Raw genomic sequence first — 23,478 nt, 5'->3', positions numbered from 1 at the left:
AGAGAAACTATATTTTAAAAGTCTATTTCTGGTCAATTTTGTACAGAAGCATGCAAGTTAACCAAAACATTTTATATGACATGAAAACCACACAGTAAAGTTTCACTAAGACTTGCTATATATATTCAATAATGAAGACTGATTACACATTATATCAAGATCTATACTACACACATTATGTTAAAATTAGTTCATACACACACGTTTTATTGTATATTGTACTACACTGAACCATGCAATCACCACCTAGCCCGACATACAACCACCTGATACACACTGACAAAACAGACATAGTGTATAGGCACAGCTGTTGACCAAAGTTTTCCAACATAGTTCACACTTGTATTGGCAGAGAAAGAGCAAGAATACTTCAACTTTTTTTTGGAAGTCGGGTTTCATTTCAACGAGCATAGCATCATGCATGCATGACGGGGCAGCATTCAGACAGACTTGAGAAAATGATCCACAAATCCTTCAGATACAGGTCAGGTTTGTGCAACAATTAAATAGTACATACAAGTAGTCTAGAATGAAGTATTTCTACTACTGGCAGTTTCAGTGTATAGATGTTTGTAAAGAGTAGCCAAGTACAACACTCAGGAATTTCCAAGGAAACTATGGAGTAACTATCTCTAAGCTGGTCAGGTATTATTACTGTTAATGAAGACACAGCTGTCAGGATTATGTGAGTAATGTTACCATTCTCTACAGGCAGAAACTTAAGAAAGTACAAGTATTACATAAATGGTGTAATTATTTGTTACAGATATATTGTTAAAGTGAATTTTCTACAACTCCAAGCTTTGAAAATTTAGTATATAATACAACTGCACCCGCATCACTATATTTTGAGATAAACATTGAAATATTTTGTTATTTTCAGTACAGGCAGACTAGTGAAGTCTGTAGGACAAAGAAGGATTTGTGTTCATTATGTAAATTGTATCCTTCAACAGAAGAAAAGAACACAGATAAAATAGAGAAAACAAGCAATGATAAACATGTTCAACTAGAAGACACAATGCACAAAGCGCTCTACAACAAGCAATATATCACTACATTGTATGATCCTGCTCACCTGATGACGCATAATCTGCAGGGTTCACTGCCCTTCCTTCAAACAAAAGTCATCATAAAAAATAAACATAAAACTTCAAAGGAAATTAAAACTAGGACTGAACAATTTTGGCAAAAAAAAAAAGCTTTCAAAAAATGCAATAAATTTCTTCAATAACAGTAACCTGCTGGATTAAATCTTTTGTGATACAAAAAAAAGTGTGATCTACTCCATAAATTGCATTTAATTGATAAAACTACAGAAGCTTAGCCACACTAGAAATAAGGCCAATTCTTAGTCAATATCCATCAATGTGCAAAGTTAGAATTTAGATTCAGACTTTTAAAAAATATACCCTTTATCATTTAATTGGCTATGATTATGTTATTGTATGTAAAATCAACCTGATATGTCCAAGAAGTAAGTTGGTTTCTGCAAAGTTCCAAAACAACTGGTCCTATACAAACAGCTTATTTTAAAACTCTAAGCAGAGTTAAAGACAGAGGTGCTGGGCCACTGGCACTCTCTTAACGAACCACAGCACCATGCATTGCCGCTATGACTACAAAAGTCTAAGCCTAAATTTTTGACTCATTGATGAATACAGACACTGTCCTTCATGCTAAAACCAGACATCTTGTCAGATCCCTCAAACTGTCTTATATTACAGCCAGTCAATCTATAAGCAAAATCAACTCAAGATGGGGTATCAGTATATCAGCTGGAAGGGAGGTAACTGCAGCTTTACCTGTTATATCAGCACCATAGTCTACATCCCCTATCAGGTCAGCATCTTGTATTGTAAGTTCATCGTATATTGAGGCATCATTTCTCCTACAATAAGAACATGCAGTTAAACAATAAACAGGTATTTTTAGAAATATTTTAATGATTGTCAGTAACAGGTAAGAAACACTGAAGCTAATCAGCTTTCCTTTAATCACAGTTGTAATGTGCCTTTTGTTTGTTGTGGTTTGAATTTATTGTCACAAATACACAATTTAGTTCCATCCATTTTATGGCAGAGAAGGATATACAATGCTTCTGTGGGCAATATCTGAGGAAGGCACCTGGGTAGAACTACTGATCTTTAAGATGGCTTCTTCAACTGAAAGAATTCTTTGTCTAATGCAGGGTTTTGAAGGGCAAGTGATTCAGTCAGTGACACTAGTCCTTAATGAAATGGATAAAGAGGCCCCTCACAATTGTGTACTTTATCAAGCTAAATAGAATCTTACTTTGGAGTTCTGTTATTATTCATGCTGCCACTGCTGTCCATAGATTCTTCCATTTCATCTAGTTCTGGTGTTGTTGCCACTATATGTTTAATGGTTTCATCCAAACCTACACGATATATAAATGTATTAAACATGTACGACTATATGGAAGTTTGAAAAACAGAAATTTTGGGACATAGGTATTTATAGCTAGATATTAAAAGTGGTTTTGTATATATATGCACATCTTTTTTCATTTACCTCCAATTTAAAACCTTGTGAGTCTAGTTTCACTGAATTTCATTTTTATGCTTATTTGTTTTGATTAAGCCATTTCTGCAGTAAATCTAGTTATGAAGAAGTAAGTTATGCTTACCAGTGATCATAGATTCATCAGCAATATTAACTTGCAAGTGACAAACAACTCACCAAAAACTGGAACAGGGAGAGGAGGGAGTTGCCAAATGATTTCAGGCATATTGCCCATTTTCAAATCATCACATAAAAACTGCAATGACCATGGATGGAATTTAGATTTCTACATTCACAGTCTTTTTACTCTATCCAATGAGCTAACCAGGCAGGTGGTTTTTGTTGTAAAAAAAAAACATGATTATACTGAAACAAATAAACTTACCATTATATTATCCAAGAGGTAAGCATTAAAAAATTGAAACAATATGATATATGAGAAAAATAATCAAATCAAGCAGATTAAAAGAGGAAACCTTTGAGATCCTTAAACTGTTAAAACATGGAATGTTGCTGATGATGTATGGTGTATATAGTGACCATATATGTTCTAAATGCTACAAACACAAACCACACAAAATAAAATACATCAAAAAAAAGAAGTTAAATAAACAGGGAACTGAAAATGGTAATACAGGCAACATTAAGAATCAAAACCATAGTATATAATGGATCCATTTAGCACTTTCCGGTACAAGAAAAGTAAGAATGTCTCCAGCAGACAAATGTTTTTGCATATTCAACAATCACTTGTAATGAAATGGTTGTTTACATCATGATCAACAAGTACTTAAATGTGAACTGGACATCAAGATATTCATGAATTTGATCACACTTACCAGGCATAACATCTTCCTCATATGAAAAGTCTCCTGGATCAAACACTGGTGAAACAGGCGACTGGGGTGTTTCAGGGACAATTCTCTCAGTCTTATCAATTTTCTTTATTTTTTCTAAGTTCTCTAACTTTTTAGTTTTATCTTTCTTTTCTACAATCTTTTCTGATACTTTTTCTACATTATTAATCACAGCAGTTTCTGAAGTTCCTTCAGTCAAATTTTCTGTAACTTGCTTTGAGTCTACTTGTTTGGTTGCATCACTGCATTCTGCGACATTTGGCACTTTCTCTGTTTCAGTCTGAGCATTTGTTTCTACACAAGATTTATCTTTTTCAATATCAGTTTTATTAACCTGATCAGATGGAACGGATTCAACAGTAACACTTTCATTATCTTTTTCTTTATCTACTGTCTTTACTTCAGTATTTGTTGATTCAGACTGACTAGAAATGGTAACCGGTTTACTTTCTGAAGTATCAGGGAGGGAGGCAGGGAGATCCTTTTTGTCTTCTTCTGTTTCTAACAAAAATCCAAACATAACTCGATATGCAAATAAATCAAACAAAGCAGCAAAACTAAAAACAGTTTGACACTAGTTCTACAGATATTCTTTCCTTTTCATTAAATAAGAAAGGAAATATTCCATAAAAGTTGTTTTTCTTCACGTCAGTAAACTGTTATCTTTAATTCTCAAAACAAAATTTATTTCCATCTTCCTGAATTTTTAATTGCCATCATTTTTTTTACAGCCAAAGGTGTGGTAAAACAACTGTAAATGACAAATAGCAATTTTTAAATACTTCTTCTATTTTTGCTGTTGAAATAGAAAGAAATCTGAACTACACAACAATTAATGTATATCGGTAGGCAATTCATGATACATAATTATGGTGTTTACTAATAAGTGTAACAAACATATAACTACAATGAAAGCATCTGCCATTCAAATAACAAAGCTTCCAAAAGTCATGCATAAATGATACTGTGATAAATTCCAACAATGAGTTTGCATTTTTACCATGAATATCATATTTATCACCCAAAAATGACAGAATCTAACACCCGAATAAAATTCAAGTCTAGTCTTTTTTCCCCCAACAATTAGACTCTTGACAATATGCAAGCACATCAACATGATCTAAATATAGAAACAAACAAAATAGAGCAATTTTTGTCTTACTAGCTTCTAAGCAATCAACTTGCTTTTTCTTACTTTTTATGGAATGTGAGAAGGCAGAAAAAAAAATTATTACAAATCTCCCCAATTATTCCTGAATTCTCCCCACTTTGCCCTAATTCAGCTCGAGGAAGGACTTCTTCGAAAAAACTTAGACCGAGCCTGAGCCCTATCACTTACATAAATTTTAAAACAACTAAGTAAAGTAGAAATATATAAAAAAAATATTTATTTTTTTAGCAAATTAAGACTTGCAGGTTGCTCTGTGTGCAATCTCAAAATTGGCATGATTTGCCCATATCTGTATGTCAGAAGACTCAGAACAGATTTTTAGAAAATCTTATATCTTACTCCTTGGTCAAAATAAGGCAGATTCTCCTGAAGCATCTATAGCTTCTCCACCTTGCGGAGAACTTCGAGAAGGGACAATGTTGTCTCCAGTAATGTCAGTTAATTTGGAGAAAAAATTTCTTGCTAACATATCTATCACAGAGTCCTTTGTAGAATCTTAACAGAGCCACAAACTGTGCTCATTTATTTGTTTGATATAATAGTGATAAACACTGACATGCTAGTGCATCAGAAAACACAAAACTGATCAAATTGTAATAATGGAAATGTTCACAACATGGTAAAGTTTGCTGTATTTTTTTTTGAAAAGCACAAATTTTATGCTGATTTTAACTGAAACTATAACTACTATAATGATCATACTGATTATAAACATTTAGCAAACATGTGCCTGCCAAAAATTCAAAATTATGTTACAGTGAAAGACAAAATGATCTGGCTGATACTCACTTGTGGCAGTGGCAAATTCCCTAACACTAACAGCATCAGTATTCTGTTCTTTATCACTTGTTTCTGTGGTAACAACCACATGACGACCTGTGTTTGAATTAATATCCGGAGTGTCTGACTCACTCAGTTCACTTCTAATACTGACATTAGAGTCTTTGCCACTACGCGGTGACATCATGTCAAATGCACTCGCGTCTGGTGGGCTGTTTGTAGAACTGAGGGGAGTTCCTGATAGGTGCATGTTCCCTACAGGTCTGAGGTTAGGAAGCTGGAAACCACCCCTGTAAATACATATCTTATGTGAAAAGATCACACATGAAAACAAGAGGGCCAAGATGGCCCTAGGTCGCTCACCTGAAAAACACACCATAAGACACCATAACAGTGTAAACGTGTTTGACCTAGTGATTTCATGGAAAAAAATATTCTGACCAATTATCATTAAAATTGGAGCAAAAATCTTGAGTATAAATAAGTATTTTCTTTGATTTGACCTAGTGACCTAGTTTTTGACCCCAGAAGACCCATATTCGAACTTGACCTAGATTTCATCAAGGCTATCATTCTGACCAAATTTCATGACGATCAATTGAAAAATACAGCCTCTATCGCATACACAAGGTTTTTCTTTGATTTGACCTAGTGACCACTTTTTTGACCCCAGATGACCCATATTCGAATTAGACTGAGATTTCATCAAGGCAATCATTCTGACCAAAATTCATGAAGATCAGTTGAAAAATACAGCCTCTATCGTATACACAAGGTTTTTCTTTCATTTGACCTAGTGACCTAGTTTCTGACCCCAGATGACCCGTTTTCGAACTCGGTCTAGATTTCATCAAGGTAATCATTCTGACCAAAATTCATGAAGATTAATTGAAAAATACAGCCTCTATCGCATACACAAAGTTTTTCTTTGATTTGACCTAGTGACCTAGTTTTTGACCCCAGATGACCCATTTTCGAACTCAACCTAGACTTCATCAAGGTAATCATTCTGACCAAAATTCATGAAGATTAATTGAAAAATACAGCCTTTATCGCATACACAAGGTTTTTCTTTGATTTGACCTAGTGACCTAGTTTTTGACCCCAGATGACCCATTTTCGAACTCGGCCTAGATTTCATCAAGGTAATCATTCTGACCAAATTTCATGAAGATCAATTGAAAAATACAGCCTCTATCGCATACACAAAGTTTTTCTTTGATTTGACCTAGTGACCTACTTTTTGACCCCAGATGACCCATATTCGAATTAGACCTAGATTTTATCAAGGCAATCATTCTGACCAAAATTCATGAAGATTAACTGAAAAATACAGCCTCTATCGCATACACAAGGTTTTTCTTTGATTTGACCTAGTGACCTAGTTTTTGACCCCAGATGACCCGTTTTCGCACTCGACCTAGATTTTATCAAGGTTATCATTCTGACCAAAATTCATGAAGATTAATTGAAAAATACAGCCTCTATCGCATACACAAGGTTTTTCTTTCATTTCACCTAGTGACCTAGTTTTTGACTCCAGATGACCCATTTTCATACTCAGCCTAGATTTCATCAAGGTTATCATTCTGACCAAAATTCATGAAGATTAATTGAAAAATACAGCCTCTATCACATACACAAGGTTTTTCTTTGATTTGACCTAGTGACCTAGTTTTTGACCCCAGATGACCCATTTTCGAACTCGGCCTAGATTTCATCAAGGTTATCATTCTGACCAAATATCATGAAGATCAGTTGAAAAATACAGTCTCTATCGCATACAAAAGCCAAATGTTGACAGACGACAGACAGACAGACGACAGACGCCGGACATCGAGCGATCAGAAAAACTCACGTGAGCTAAAAAACAACATGAAGACTTGCTTACAAAGTTGTGTCGGAATCAGTACCTATTTAAAGATAAGCAACAGCTGGATCTAAATTTCATTTATTACTATGTATGTCTGAACAAGCAACTTAAATGCAGGTCTACAAAATAAACAAATAAATGAACATTCTACATATCAACAGTAAATGTTAGGTAGGATTGAAATAAATATGACAGATGATGTATTCATTATATGTTACAAAGTATTAAAATGCAAATCTCTCAGTTTATTTCTTTTTATTCAAAGTTTATTTTATTTTTGCTGAGTTCAGCGTCACACAGTCATATCTTGAGGTAATATAATGATAAGTCCAGCTTTTGAAGGTGGTGGAAGACCCAAGGTGCTCCACTGAACTGAACATTGCTCGAAACATTAGTTGGCATCTGGGTACAACCAATAAATTTAAAGTTTAGGAAGGAGTTCACTGTACAGAAATAAGTGATAGCCATTTTTATACAAGAGGACCATGATGGTCCTGAATCGCTCACCTCTTCCCACATGATCCAGTTTTGAGTATGACGTCGTTTTTTTCTATTATTTGACATAGTGACCTAGTTTTTGAGCTCATGTGACCCAGTTTTGAACTTGACCTAGATATTATAAAGATAAAAATTCTGACCAATTTTCATGAAGATCCATTGAAATATATGGTCTCTAGAGAGGTCACAAGGTTTTTCTATTATTTGACCTATTGACCTAGTTTTTTAAGGCACGTGACCCGGTTTCAAACTTGACCTAGATATCATCAAGGTGAACATTCTGACCAATTTTCATGAAGATCCATTCAAGGGTATGGCCTCTAGAGAGGTCACAAGGTTTTTCTATTTCAAGACCTACTGACCTAGTTTTTGATCGCAGTTGACCCAGTTTCAAACTTGACCTAGATATCATCAAGATAAACATTCAGACCAACTTTCATACAGATCCCATGAAAAATATGGCCTTTAGAGAGGTCACAACGTTTTTTCATTATTTGACCTACTGACCTACTTTTTGAAGGCACGTGACCCACTTTCGAACTTGACTTAGATATCATCAAGGTGAACATTCTGACCAATTTTTATGAATATCCATTCACAAGTATGGCCTCTAGAGAGGTCACAAGGTTTTTCTATTTTTAGACCTACTGACCTAGTTTTTGACCGCACATGACCCTGTTTCGAATTTGACCTAGATATCATCAAGATGAACATTCAGACCAACTTTCATGAAGATCCATTGAAAAATATGGCCTTTAGAAAGGTCACAAGGTTTTTCTATTATTTGACCTACTGACCTAGTTTTTGACGGCACGTGACCCACTTTCAAATTTGACCTAGATATCATCAAGATGAACATTCAGACCAACTTTCATACAGATCCCATGGAAAATATGGCCTCTAGTTAGGTCACAAGGTTTCTCTATTATTTGACCTACTGACCTAGTTTTTGATGGCACGTGACCCACTTTCGAACTTGACTTAGATATCATCAAGGTGAACATTCTGACAAATTTTCATGAAGATTTCATGAAATATATGGCCTCTAGAGAGGTCACAAGGTTTTTCTATTTTTAGACCTACTGACCTAGTTTTTAACCGCACGTGACCCAGTTTCGAACTTGACCTAGAAATCATCAAGATGACCATTCAGACCAACTTTCACACAGATCCCATGAAAAATATGGCCTTTAGAGAGGTCACAAGGTTTTTCTATTATTTGACCTACTGACCTAGTTTTTGATGGCACGTGACCCAGTTTCGAACTTGACCTAGATATCATCAAGGTGAACGTTCTGACCAATTTTCATGAAGATCTTGTGAAACATATGGCCTCTAGAAAGGTCACAAGGATTTTCTATTTTTAGACCTACTGACCTAGTTTTTGATGGCACGTGACCCAGTTTCGAACTTGACCTAGAAATCATCAAGATGAACATTCAGACCAACTTTCATACAGATCCCATGAAAAATATGGCCTTTAAAGAGGTCACAAGGTTTTTCTATTATTTGACCTACTGACCTAGTTTTTGAAGGCACGTGACCCAGTTTCGAACTTGACCTAGATATCATCAAGGTGAACGTTCTGACCAACTTTCATGAAGATCTTGTGAAATATATGGCCTCTAGAGAGGTCACAAGGTTTTTCTATTTTTAGACCTACTGACCTAGTTTTTGACCGCACGTGACCCAGTTTCGAACTTGACCTAGATATCATCAAGATGAACATTCTGACCAATTTTCATGAAGATCCATTGAAAATTATGGCCTCTAGAGAGGTCACAAGGTTTTTCTATTTTTAGATCTACTGACCTAGTTTTTGACGGCACGTGACCCAGTTTCGAATTTGACCTAGATATCATCAAGATGAACATTCTGACCAACTTTCATAAAGATCCCATGAAAAATGTGACCTCTAGAGTGGTCACAAGCAAAAGTTTACGGACGGACGGACGGACGCACGGACGGACGACGGACACCGCGCGATCACAAAAGCTCACCTTGTCACTTTGTGACAGGTGAGCTAAAAATGTATTAAATCTATAATCAAGCCACAAAAAGATTCAAAATATCTAATGAAATTTACTACAGACTTGCATATTGAAACCATGATATTTTATTTGTATGCAAAACAATGACATACATATGCTCTACAGTTTCATGTCAAACTAAGACCACTTTGTCAGATTCAGAGTAAGTTGTACAGGAAATAATAACTGGTTAAGAGTAGAGTAGAATCATAAAGTTCTAAATATCAAACAGTAAAAGACAGAGAGGATACATCTCTCCAACAGTCAAATGCAATGAACATGTATATCACAAATAAACAAAACGTCAGATACTCTACTCAATGTACTCATGCTTATCAGACACTGGAAAATTTAATCTGAAAAACAGAGAGAAAATTCAGATAACAGTTTCAGAAATATCCAAATAACAGCCTAGCCTAGGATGTGTTTTGGTACTTCAATGTAAATTCTGTTTTTTTTCTTTAGAATTTCTGGGGGGAAAAATATTGTCCAAAATTATTAAGATAAAAAATTTAAGACACTTATAAGAGCACTCATCTTATAAGCTAACCCCATAACACTGTTGATATATGCGTAAGAGAAAAAGAATTAAACGTAGTGGTATTAGCTATATTCTGTATATAACATGCCTCTTACATGTCTATGGGTGATGGTTGTGGTGATTTCCAGAAACAGTAATTATAACTGCCCTTCCTTGACCCTCGATCTATACTACAAACAGTTTCTACAGTTACCTATACTACATAGGAACATATGAGAATCTGAACAAATACCTGAAGGAAAGCGTTACTTTCTTTACAAAATTTTGCACTAAAGAATATAAAGTTGATATACATCATAAAACGATGTAAATATTAAACAGTCATCCCCAAACCAGTTGATTTCTGATTTCAGTGACTTGCATACTGACACAAATTTACTGAATTCTGTGCAAGAAACTAGAAGAGATAACTATTTTCAAATATTTCAGGGAACTTCGATGGTTTAATGCTCTTATTGCACAATGGCTACAAAGAACTTTCATGATAAATGAGATGTGAAAATAACTAATTTTACTCATGTACCGGGAGTCATGATTAGGAATGTAACATGTAAAAAGATACCTAGATCTTGGACTGTTGGCCATCTCTGCAATGCGATCAGTTCCCATCAACATCTTTGCTCTCTCCATGTAGTCCATGTGGGTACGCATCAACTGCAATACACAGTATGGCATGACTACTGCTAACAAGTATACAACTAGGCTTATTCATATCTACACGCACAGGCTTGACAAACACTGCTTGCAACAGTTACTGAACTTGTTTGGGGTTTATTTCAATTCACAAAGCTTCTGAGACCCTGTCTAAGTCAGAACCTTTGCCCATTTGTGAGACATTTTCAAGGCATTGACAAGCATGCAGGTATAGAATTTACTTTCTGCACAAGGAAATATCTTTAAAAATGATCAATTGTATTTTCTCAGTAACAGCCTCATTCATCATGTAAGAATTATTTCTGTACAAAGTAACTCTCTATAGAATATATCAATCTCTATAGAGTATATAAACCTGTACAAATATCTAAAGAGTACATCAACCTATTCAAATCTCAACAGAGTATATTCATCAATTTTTTGTAAGACACCAGTAAAAGCATACAAAGCAATTAAACTTATAAGTAGTTTCTATAACTGACACTATCTGACATTTCTTACCTCTGTATATCTTTCATGTACTTTATTGTATTCTTTCTTTGATTCAGCTTCTTTCTCTTCCAGTCTGTTCACTGAAACATACACAGAAAAACTGCACACACTGACAAAATACTATATAATTATAAACAACAAGAGCTGTCGGCGGTCGGTCAGCAACGCTCGTCCATTCAACAGCCTTGTCAATTGAATGAATATTAAAGTCGATAAGTGACATAATTTTGTAAAATTACAAAACAGGGTAAGAAAAGCATTTGTTTTATTTCATTTATTCCATTAACTAATGAATACGGTATGCAACAAAAAGAATCTGTCACAATCTTAAGGTGCGGACAAAAATATCTGTCTCCAGGGTAGCTTTTTCTGCAGTAACTAGGCAGAGCCTGGTAACCACCTAACAGTTACCTTCAAGCCAGATACTTCCCTCCAAACTTTCAACCAATAAAAGCTACTTATGTTCTAGTGTCTCCGAATGTATTATACATGTACAACTTGCATTTGAAAGCATTTCTAACTTCCTGACAATCAGGACTTTTTCCTTTATTTTGTATACTTACAATGGTCACTAGCATTCTTATTCTTCAGTTCTAACATCCTGACTATAGACTCAAGACTTTCCATTTTCTCCTCAGATTGTTTCTTATACTCTTCAGTTTCATCCTCCATCTCCAGGTATTTCTGAAATGAAAAATTTAAAAACTGTAATTGTGTATCTAGAAAGATTAAAATAAAGATACACCTTTTTCTGATTTACTTTTCTGTCAAGAAGAGATTAATTTTGTTTATATGAAACTCTGCCTTTAACTCTGTGAGGCTTCGGATGATAGCATATTACTACATGTAGCAGGGACGAAAACTGAAAACAAGCGTACACACATACAAAAATTTAACATGAGCAGGATCAAACAGATATACAGTTGGATTAAATTAAGCTAGACTAACAAATGTTTACATTATATATAACTGACATATTCAAATATTTTGGTTATTTTAATGGGAAAAAAATATACTAATCATCCTTTATATTTAATGCGCAGTTACAGTCTGCCAAATTACTAATAAACCCTTCAGTATGATATTCAAAATACAAAAATATGATAAAAAGAAATATATAACTCCACATAAATGATCAAATACAATTATAAATGTCTTTTTTAATCTTTGGCCTGCTGGTAGCAACTGATTCTGCCTTTGCGACAAGTGCAGACCAAGATCAGCCAGCACATCAGATCTGTGCAGGTTGATCATGGTGACGGTCTGCACTGTTCGCTATTCAGTCATCTATTCAGTCAGTAAAGTTTCAGTGAACACCCCTTGGAATAATAAATGGTATTGCCCAAATTGAATGGAGCAGTCTGTTTTACTTTTAGAAATTTAGCAGACTAAGGGTTAATTCCTTCGGTATCAGTGATATATGGTTTAGAAGGTAAAGCAAATGCTTAACTTAAGGTCAAGCAGTCTGTAATCAGTTTTTAAAATCGGTCTTTTCATATTGTACATGTATAAATGAATTTACTACCAATACTTATATAAAGAATGTGGAAGTATGTATTCCACCAGCATTCCACCAGCCTTTGTCAACAAATCTATCTTAAAAATATGGAATACACTTTCCTGCATATCCTATGCAAAAAAGGTTTTGTTTATCTATCATTTTCGCTAAGAATTTACTTAATCATGTCAAAAATGGAACATCATCATCAGAATTATTTTCCTAAATTAGTAATAGGTACAATCATGATTTAAAATACTACTATAATTGTGATATACCATATTATATTGTTTGTAGTTTTGGAGAGTGGGTTTACCAAAATCCAGAGTTACAAGGATACTTCTGAAAATAACAGAATCCATATTTATTCCGAACCACATCTGACGTTCATACGCTGCACAAAATAGTTCTGTTCATGTACACTGTGTATGAATTATCAATGATAAAACTGTTTTAATTAAGCCCATCTCCATTCAAACTATATCAGTTCTATAGGTTATGGTTACATCTGATAGTTTTTTAAAAAAAAGAGAGATCTGTAGCGGGTTTGTTTACAACAGATCTATATATTTAACATAGAAAATCTTATTCACCTATTATGATGCAAAATACAGTTTTCTTTTAACATTCAGAAAATTATCAAATCCACTGGCAGACACAGTGCAAACCAACAGTCCCAAATACTAGCTTTCAACAGTGTTTCAGTCCTTACTTTGTACAAAAAGCAAAAGAACAATTACAGGGATTCTTTTTCAAATGAGATTCATGATAATGTCAGTTTCTTAATTACTGTAATAGAGGCAGTATTGAAGAAGTTGGTAAAGACAGCCAAACTCTTGGGAACAACAATATGTCTAGTATAGGAAATGCTGTTCACAGGCATAAGTATGGGACCCGAGATGAAAAAATATGACCAGACAGATAACAAAAGCTGTCCGTAAGACAGCCAAGCTCGACTATTCGAAATATTGTCACAGAAGCAGGAAATTATTACCCAAAATGTTAAATATCAAAAGAGTTTTAAGTTCGAAAGGGGACATAATTTGACCAAAATACATATCAGAGTTATGGGACTTGGTGCTATTAACTAGTTTTATAACCCCGAAGAAACATATTAAGTTTCAATTCAATATCTGCATTAGTTTTGGGGATAGTAACTTGCATGTAAAACTTTAACCAGAATTTTCTAAGTCCAAAAGGGGGCATAATTTGCTCAAAATACATGTTAAGAGTTATGGAACTTGACCCAGTGAGGTTGGTAATTGACCTAGAAAAAGAATAAATAAGTTTCAAAGCTATATGCCTTTTGGTAATAGCTGTATGTACTTGCACGCAAAACTTTAACCAGATTTTCTAAGTCCAAAAAGGGGCATAATTTGCCCAAAATACATGTCAGAGTTATAGGACTTGGTGCTATCAACTAGTTTTATAACCCGAAGACACATGTGAAGTTTCAATTTAATATCTGTAGTAGTTTGGAGATAGTTACTTGCATGTAAAACTTTAACCAGGATTTTCTAAGTCCAAATGGGGGCATAATTTGGCCAAAATACATGTCAGAGTTATGGGACTTGACCAGGGAGGTAGGTAATTGATCTAGAAAAAGAAAAAATAAGTTTCAAATCTATATGCCTTTTAGTAATAGCTGTATGTACTTGCACGCAAAACTTTAACCAGAATTTTCTAAGTCAAAAAGGGGGCATAATTTGCCCAAAATAAAGGTCAGAGTTATGGAACTTGGTGCTATCAACTAGTTTTATAACCCCGAAGACACATGTGAAGTTTCAATTCAATATCTGCATTAGTTTTGGAGATAGTAACTTGCATGTAAAACTTTAACCAGAATTTTCTAAGTCCAAAAGGGGGCATAATTTGGCCAAAATACATGTCAGAGTTATGGGACTTGACCCAGTGAGGTAGGTAATTGATTTAGAAAAGAAAAAATAAGTTTTAAATCTATATGCCTTTTAGTAATAGCTGTATGTACTTGCACGCAAAACTTTAACCAGAATTTTCTAAGTCCAAAAGGGGGCATAATTTGGCCAAAATAAAGGTCAGAGTTATGGGACTTGGTGCTATCAACTAGTTTTATAACCCCGAAGACACATGTGAAGTTTCAATTCAATATCTACATTAGTTTTGGAGATAGTAACTTGCATGTAAAACTTTAACCAGAATTTTCTAAGTCCAAAAGGGGGCATAATTTGCTCAAAATACATGTTAGAGTTATGGAACTTGACCCAGTGAGGTTGGTAATTGACCTAGAAAAAGAATAAATAAGTTTCAAAGCTATATGCCTTTAAATGATAGCTGTATGTACTTGCATGCAAAAACTTAACCAAGGTGTGACGCCGACGCCGACGCCAGGGTGAGTAGAATAGCTAGACTATTCTTCGAATAGTCGAGCTAAAAACCCATTTTCATCCTAAATCAATCCAAATGAGAAATATGTGGTGATATATGAGCCCCATTCAAATGGTATGTACAATCTACACAGGGTTTTTTTATCTGTCTTGTCCCAGGTCCAATACTAGTGCCTGTGATGCTGTTTACATTGTTTAAAAATGTAGGCTACGAAAATAAACATTTATAACAATTTTATAGAATGTGTTTGTAAAACACACATGCTCAAGGTTCCCCATGACAGCCTCCAGAGATCACTATGACCTTTGTCTTTTGATTAACTGACCCCAAAAACAAAAGGGATCATCTACTGACCACAGGCACTTATCCTATGAAGTTTGAAGTCTCAAGGTCACTGTAATCTTGATCTTTGACCTACTGACCCCTAAAACAACAGGGGTCCTCTAATTATCACAGGCAATCATCCTATGAAGTTTGACACCTGTAGGCCCAAGTGATTTTCAGTAATGAACTGGAAACAGACAGAAGGGCAGTCCAACTACTGTATGCCTCATCGTTGGGTGGGGGGATAAAAGTTGTTAATTGTTGTTAAATTATTTTGACAATATGATTGAAAATATGAGTAAAGCCATGCATTACTAGTATTTTAGAGCTTACAGTTCAAAGGTTGCTGGATCTGACATCATGTATTATACAGTATATACCATAAACAAACATAATATGTTATAATCTACATAATAGGCCATGCAAATTGTACTACAAATGCCAAAATTTTGCATTATATTTAAGATATGGGAAAATCTGTGACTGCATTTAACAGTGACATATACAAAACATGGCAGTAATTATATGTCTGATTGGGAAAACTATCAAAGCATATTTCTTTGCAAGATGACACTTTTAAATTAATACAATATAGAAAGTTCGGTATATCGTGATGAAAGCACTGAATAATAATTTATTAAGACGATCAAACAAAAGGTTTCCGTAGAAAAGGAACTAGGAGTCAATGTTCTACAAACACAGACACACCACTGTTAAATACAATTTTTTACCCATGATGTTAAAATATTATATTGGGAAATATGATGTCATGTGTAATAAATAATATTAATGTAAAACATTATATACTTAGTATGCCACTGAAAAATCATCCAACCTTTAATTCAAGGTTACTCCCACTATTAAAGTTAAATAAGGTATATGTTATTTGTGTATGTACGCATATACATCAATACTAACTGTCTTGCAAGATTGGCAGGGTACCTGTTCAATTTAAAACAATAAAATTTAATAACAACACAGTAGCTCTTCTTTAAAACATGTATGACAAAATGGTGGAAATGGTGTTAACAAATTTTATATAAGGATAAGTATTTTAAACTATTTATTTCAGCCGTTTTACCCAACATAAATACAACAATTCAAGACGACTTTCTAACTAGAAACTCTTGTATATGGTCTCTCAGACTCTCTCCCCTTGGTGATGTTTTGCACTATAGTACATTACAAGACTGTTGACTTGCATAGTAAGACAGAAAAGAAGAAAAAAACACGGTAATGTTATGAATCAATAAAACTGTATGCTGACAACTGATACATGTTCAATATGAAGACCCAGCATGCATGAGCAGATAAAACATAGACAGAGAGAAAGCTGAAAGTGGTAACACTATATATACTCTGTCTCAAGTGGCACACACAGGCTGTATTCAGTAGCTATATAGATGTAATGATTAGATGACATACCAACCATATAACAACAACAGGATACTAATGAATAAGTGTATAAGCTGCTCTAGATCACAGTATGATAACATCACTACCACTGGACATACATCAATCACACAGTATGTTTCTTGCCAACAACACGGCTTTAATCAATTTTAACTTCACTAGAAATATTATGCTAATACTATTATTAGTGTAGCAAGAATATGAACAGGAAACTCATAAAATGCAAAAATGCAATATATTTGTCTAAAACCTGTTTACAAACAGATACATTTTATATACAAATACTTGAGTTGAGTATCTGCATAACAAAATCTGTTTAAGTAGTGCTAGCTCCATTTTCTTTTCAATTAACCACACGAAGTTTTGAAATCTTTTTTTTTTTCAATGTTGCCTGTTCAGACAGATTTATAAGTCAAATACATGTAGCCCTCATCACATCAATAATCAGGAAATATTTTGCCACATTTTTTTGTGAAATCCATTAACTGAAGTCATTTCCCCCAATGTTCAATGTCAGAATTAAAAGAATGCAGAGAGTTGTCTGAGATGCTAGTTTAACAAATTTAAGTACCAGTACTGACTGCTCAGAGAATCCAATCCAGGGTATGCAAATCAGGTATTGCTGGGTACCAAGATCTCCTCATTTTGAGCTGGTTTCCAAGAAAGCAGACTCAAGAGTGATTTAAAAACACAGAACATAATACTATGCTCGGCTCCTGTGACACTGTTAAGAAAACGTTCAACAGATATAGAAACTGGCAACTTTTTACAGGTCACTTACAGGTGTAAATATAACTACTGTAACAAGAAAATTTCCAAAAAAAATGATATATTTTGCCCAATCATTTCTAATAAGCAGATAACTGAAGAGACCCATACACTCAGTTTGAACAACAGCAGTTAAGAAGTTTAAGAGTAATTACTGTTCAAAATATTTTCTTCAACCTCCCGTACTAGGGGAGCCTGAGGCTAGTGACAAAAAGTTTGACACTTTCCTCATAGGCTATAATAAAAGATACATAAGCATAATTATGACAATGTGTGGAGCTCCAAGAGAATTCATTAAAAGTTTAATGAAGAGAAAACATCTTGACAAAATGACAATCAAATATATGCATTATAGAATATTGAAGAGTGATGTAACCAGTTCTTTTCTTATTCCTGTGCTCATCATTAATCTTGAAATTAAGGTCAAACAAATAGCAAAAATCATTTGAACTTTTAATGCTAAAAAAGACCACCATATGCTTCTTATGAGAAAAAAACAACAACAGAGTTCGTGAAAACAGAATATTACATTGGTTACCTCAAAAATAGCTCTAAAGTTAAAAAAAATACTACAAGACCATGGTTCTACATATATCTAATCTGTGTCATATATATAATATGGCAACACCACATCATAATATGTATCATCATTAATATATATTATTATAATACTGAGATATTTGTCCATAGGACACAAATGCCCCAAATCCTGTCACTGTACATGGTTTCATGACTCAAGGTGATTTTTTTAAAGATATTATATGCAACACAAACTTTTAAGCACTTTAAATGTATTTTTCACTAAGTCAAGGACCATACCTCTGGTCTGGTTGAGTAAAATCCCAACCAGAACACCAGGTGCCCACTTCACATACTATATAACAATATCCTAATATTTTATGCTTTTAAATCTAATAAATTTTGAAATACATGCGACACAAACTTGTATGCCCTTTATGCATATTTTTGACAATCAAGGGCCATAACTCTGGTCTGAATCAGTGAATGACAGAAATCCCAGGTGCACAACTTCACATGCTGAATTAAATCTCCTGTGATGTTTCATGACTCCATGTCAAATACTTTTTGAGACACAAACTTTATGCACTTTTATGCATATTTTTGTCATTTAGTTATGGGCCACAACTCTGGTCTGGCTAGGCGATATCTATGACAAAACCCAAGGAGCACAACTTCACATGCTGAATAATATTACTGTAATGTTTCATAATCCTGGGTCACAATTGAGATACATGCAACACAAACTTACATCCTTTGTATGTACATTTTTCCTTAGTCAAGGGCCATAACTCTGGTCTAACTATGTGAGATCCTAATTTAAACATCAGGTGCATAGCTTCCTGTGCTGAATAACAATCCAGTGAGGTTTGATGACTCCGGATCAAATACTTTTCGGGAAATGCACAACATAAATTCAGACAGACTGATGGATGGACAGACAAGGACAACTCTAAATGCCCCCCTCGCCCCCTCAAAATGAGGAGTATGTGTGGGTGGGTGTGGAGGGGCACAAAATAGTGTTTTTAAGAGTTGTTTGCCTATCTGCTAGATACCAGCAACATGGCATGTTTTATTTAATACAATTATGAAATATACATGAAAAAATTTATAACAAGCACATCTGTTGAACAAGTTATTAAAAGAGATACAATGATTTGCCAAAATATATATCTGAGTAAGTGAAAAATATTATAAGCATCTGCCATCAGCTATGTTTTGCTCCTGATGACAAATTTACAGATCTATCTATCTATCTATTTATACTGCAGTGCTCCTCTCTGTGAGTATTATGTGCAGCTGCGCGCCTGTACAAGAAGTTAAAAGTAGATTGGATAGGAGGATAAAAGTAATACACGGTGTGTATTGCAGTATAAATACAGTTGATAGTGTTAAAAACAAGAAGGATTTACAGATAAAAGCAGTTTGTTGTCTGCTATATATAGCTGTAATGCTATAGCATTTTGTTGTCTGCTATATATAGCTGTAAATAAAGAAAAAAAAACATGTTGGTTTGCAGACCAAAAGCAGTATTAAAATAATAAATTTTCATTAATTACAAGTTTTTTAGCTAAATGTGAACACAATGCATACATCAATACTGCACAGTCTATTTTTAGGATTCTTTGAAAGTAACAGGTACAGTTACAGTGAATGTTGAAATATTCAAAAATAAATTTTTACAGCCGCATAAGTATTTAACAGTTTACCCATAATATCGCACATTCATAGGACTTATGCATTGGAAATGGGGGTAGAATTTAATATAATACTATGTAATTGATGCTTCAGGTTAAAACAGACATAACAGTAGCTTCAGCTGATGCCTGGTCCTTCAAGGTTACAGAGGGGGTGAATTTTGTAACTGTAGCCTAGGTATATAGTCCACTTCAAACAGCTATAGTGTTATTATTAAACTTTTAACAATGTGGTTAGTGTCCACCGGCGGACCAAGCTATCAGGCATTTGATCCAAGCTGGGCCCTTAGTGTTTCCTCTGCCAGATTTACGTTTAAGTCATTTATCACAAATTTATCTGTTATAATGGTCATGTGTAAAAACAAATGCATAAATAATCTTAACTTTTCTTCATTCTTAAATGTGCAGAAATTGTCTTGCATTTGTTGGTAAAACATTTAAACTGTTACCTGATCTACTGATTTTCGAAGTTGCTTTTCACGTTCATACTGCGTCAAAAGTTGTTCATTGTCTTCTTTCAACAACTCTATTTCGACATCTACTTCTTGTTTCTCTGAATATGCCTGATCTAGACTTTCAAGAATACCTACAACCAAGGGCATAAGTTCTTTCACGACATCTTCGTCGTATTTCTTTATCATCTTTTCAAATTCAGAATAGACAGATGAAGCCAACTGGGAAACTTTGTCTGACATGACGTGCCCCTCTTCCCTGGCATAGACTATCTCTGACATAGGTGTGGTGGCCATTCTTACAACAGTTTAATAATTTTGATATAGTTGCAAGTGATTAATAGATTGCTTTGAAATCAAGACTGTTAAATTACGCAAAAAAATGACAGATATTTGACAGATTTGTCTAACCGTCCTCCATTTTGTCAGAATGATGATTAGTAGTCATGTGACTGCCACGCATGCGTATTACCCCCTGAGCAGTCATTCAGGTTACAGACCACCAATTCTATCTGCATACTGCCATCCATTTCGCTAGTGGTAAACAGGATAAACAATGAAAGTAATAAAATGAACATGACAATAAATATTGTCAGGTACAGTGTGATTTTAAGGCGTACGCTAGAATTCCCTGTATATGAGATGGGCGAAAATTTTCCCAATAACAGAATTTCTTTAAACTTTGGATATTGAAGGGCAATCATCTAAGAAACAAAAAAAGGCAATAAAAATCATAGGTCACCGGATTCGAAAAAGAGTTATCTGCCCTTGAAAACGTCATTTTTGGGGGAAATGCCGTTTTCAAGGGCAGATAACTCTTTTTCGATACCGGTGACCTATGATTTTTATTGCATTTTTTTGTTCCTTAGATGATTGTCCTTCAATATCCAAAGTTTGAAGAAATTCTGTTATTGGGAAAATTTTCGCACCAAATTCTAGCATACGTCCTTAAATGAAAGCATTCCAGTCAGATGTTAAAATGTCAGTTTCTAAGTGAGAACATAATTGTTTTCGTTGTCATATTTTATTCACCTATATATGTGTGTGTGTGTGTGTGTGTGTGTGTGTGTGTGTGTGTGTGTGTGTGTTACGCGCATATAGCCAATCTGCGCATTTGGTAAATCGCGCAGCGCAAATAACCAATTTGTTATTTGCGCAACGATTTGGAAATCGGGCAACCTTATTTACATTTGTTAAATGTGCAGGGTAACTGTCTTGCGCGTTTGGTAAATGAGTCTTCGCTTTTAACATATGGATGATATCTCCCGATAAAATTGAATCTCGTAAGAGGGCTAGACTTGTTGGCCTACATAAAATTGTTTAATTTTAAAACTGACGGTGATCAGGCATGCGTAAAGGTGTGAATTGACTTGGTCGCTGTGCTTAATTTGTAAAGAACAAGAAATACATCTATTGTTTAAAAAGTAAATCAGCGTGTTTATGCGGTCATTCCAATCAGATGCTCATGTCCCTGGTAGTTTACGGACTATAAATTTCTGTTGAAGACGGTATTAAGAGCCATTAGTCATAGGTGTTAGAAAACTTTGAAATAACACCAAATATCCAAAGTATATTTTATGAGATTTTTTTTTTTTTTTTTTTTTTTACTTTTTTTTTTTTTTTTTTTTACTTTTTAACGCCGTAGCCTGTGCGGAATGTCGATCCAGCGCTAATAGCAAATCCTGAAATGACGCCGATATTTCAAATAAATATCATTTCTTACAGATCAGATCGTTTTGATATTTTTAAATGTTTTATAGTATAAAAGAGTAATTTTCGCATTTTTGTTGCTGCGCAAGATGCGTGTCCTGCGCTAACAGAAAATTTGGAAATTACTCTGATAACTTGAATATCTGCCATAAACCTTGTTAACTTTCACATTGTTTAACAATTACAGACTAAAACTGTAAATTTTGGTTTTAAAAATAGTAGTCATAAATTTGTTTCAACATCAGTAAATTCATAGCAGTCCGTCACCAGGTTTCAATATCTACAGTATCATACAACATGCTATAAAACTCAAACATGCGTGAATGTGTGATTTCCTTCGGATAGCACACATCGTCCTCTCTATTTTTTTATGACTAAAGTCTTTTTTACTTCATTTGATCTCACACAGTGATTTCATACCGGATATTGAACATAAAGAAGACGTACATAAAAGAATTGAAATGCCACGCACATTTCACCATATCGCTTTTATCACATTGAAAAAGCGCAATTCTTTTTATCAACGTGAGCATATCTCTTGACATGGCTAAGATACAATTTATGTAACTTCTTAAGAAATGTTTCCAGGGTAGAAAATAATTAGAAAGAAAAGTGATTTTCATCATAACGAGAACGAAATTTATTCATTTGTTATCTGCGCAAGATGTGTGTCCTGTGCTAATAAAAAATCTGGAAATAATCCTTATTACTTGAATATCTTTCATAAACCATGCTAGCTTTAACATTGTTTAAAGATTACTAGCTGAAATTGTAGCTTTTGCCAAAATGAATATTTTGTAAACATCTGTAACCTGCGCGGGATGTCGGTCCTGCGCTATTATAATAGCAAATCCTGAAATGACGCCGATATTTCAAACATATTTCAATTCTAAAAGATACTATTTATGTAACTTCTTAAAAATTGTTTTCAGGGTAGAAAATAATTAGAAAGAAAAGTGATTTTTATCAGAACGAGAACGAAATATTACATTACCAACGCTTGAAATTACTTGAATATAGGTCAATCGATTTAGAGGCCCGGGCAAGAGAGCAAAATATCATTATAACAGGCATTACTGAGACTATTAACGAAAATTGTGTTGATATTGCTACGGATATCATAAAAAACCGCCTTGGTCTCGATCCAAAAACTTTTAACATCATGGATGCCTATAGATTAGGTAAAGTATTCAGGCCACGTGCACCTCATCTTCCCCAGACCACTAAACCACAGCACAGATTTATTCTAGTGATATTTAGTCACAGAGTCGAAGTTGACTTTCTTATGCAAAATGCTTACAAATTAAAGAA

At 34.3% G+C, this 23,478-nt stretch overlaps 1 protein-coding gene across 21 annotated transcripts in view; it reads right to left on the bottom strand.

Annotated features, from left to right (window-relative positions):
• The window catches only part of LOC123558248 (C-Jun-amino-terminal kinase-interacting protein 4-like), a 109,248-nt gene extending 88,355 nt beyond the window's left edge, over window positions 1-20,893 (bottom strand). For 14 of the 21 annotated variants that reach the window (XM_053543046.1, XM_053543051.1, XM_053543048.1 and 11 more), the window contains exons 1-10: window positions 20,455-20,893; window positions 11,986-12,106; window positions 11,432-11,502; window positions 10,839-10,930; window positions 10,372-10,446; window positions 5,344-5,624; window positions 3,366-3,884; window positions 2,296-2,401; window positions 1,806-1,891; window positions 1,079-1,114 (exon numbers count right to left, since the gene is read on the bottom strand). In XM_053543046.1, coding sequence (XP_053399021.1) covers window positions 1,079-1,114; window positions 1,806-1,891; window positions 2,296-2,401; window positions 3,366-3,884; window positions 5,344-5,624; window positions 10,372-10,446; window positions 10,839-10,930; window positions 11,432-11,502; window positions 11,986-12,106; window positions 20,455-20,754 — 1,687 coding nt within the window. In that variant the 5' untranslated portion in view covers window positions 20,755-20,893. Of the gene's footprint in view, window positions 1-1,078; window positions 1,115-1,805; window positions 1,892-2,295; window positions 2,402-3,365; window positions 3,885-5,343; window positions 5,625-10,052; window positions 10,092-10,371; window positions 10,447-10,838; window positions 10,931-11,431; window positions 11,503-11,985; window positions 12,107-20,454 lie in introns of all 21 variants that reach the window. The other 7 variants (XM_053543050.1, XM_053543066.1, XM_053543057.1 and 4 more) reach the window with 5 other exon arrangements.
• Between the last annotated feature and the right edge of the window lie 2,585 nt (window positions 20,894-23,478).

The sequence above is a fragment of the Mercenaria mercenaria genome, chromosome 5 (genome assembly GCF_021730395.1).
Source record: "Mercenaria mercenaria strain notata chromosome 5, MADL_Memer_1, whole genome shotgun sequence".
Lineage (NCBI taxonomy): Eukaryota > Metazoa > Mollusca > Bivalvia > Venerida > Veneridae > Mercenaria > Mercenaria mercenaria.
Note: the sequence above shows the minus strand (reverse complement) of the source record. Positions and strands in the feature narration are given on the sequence as shown.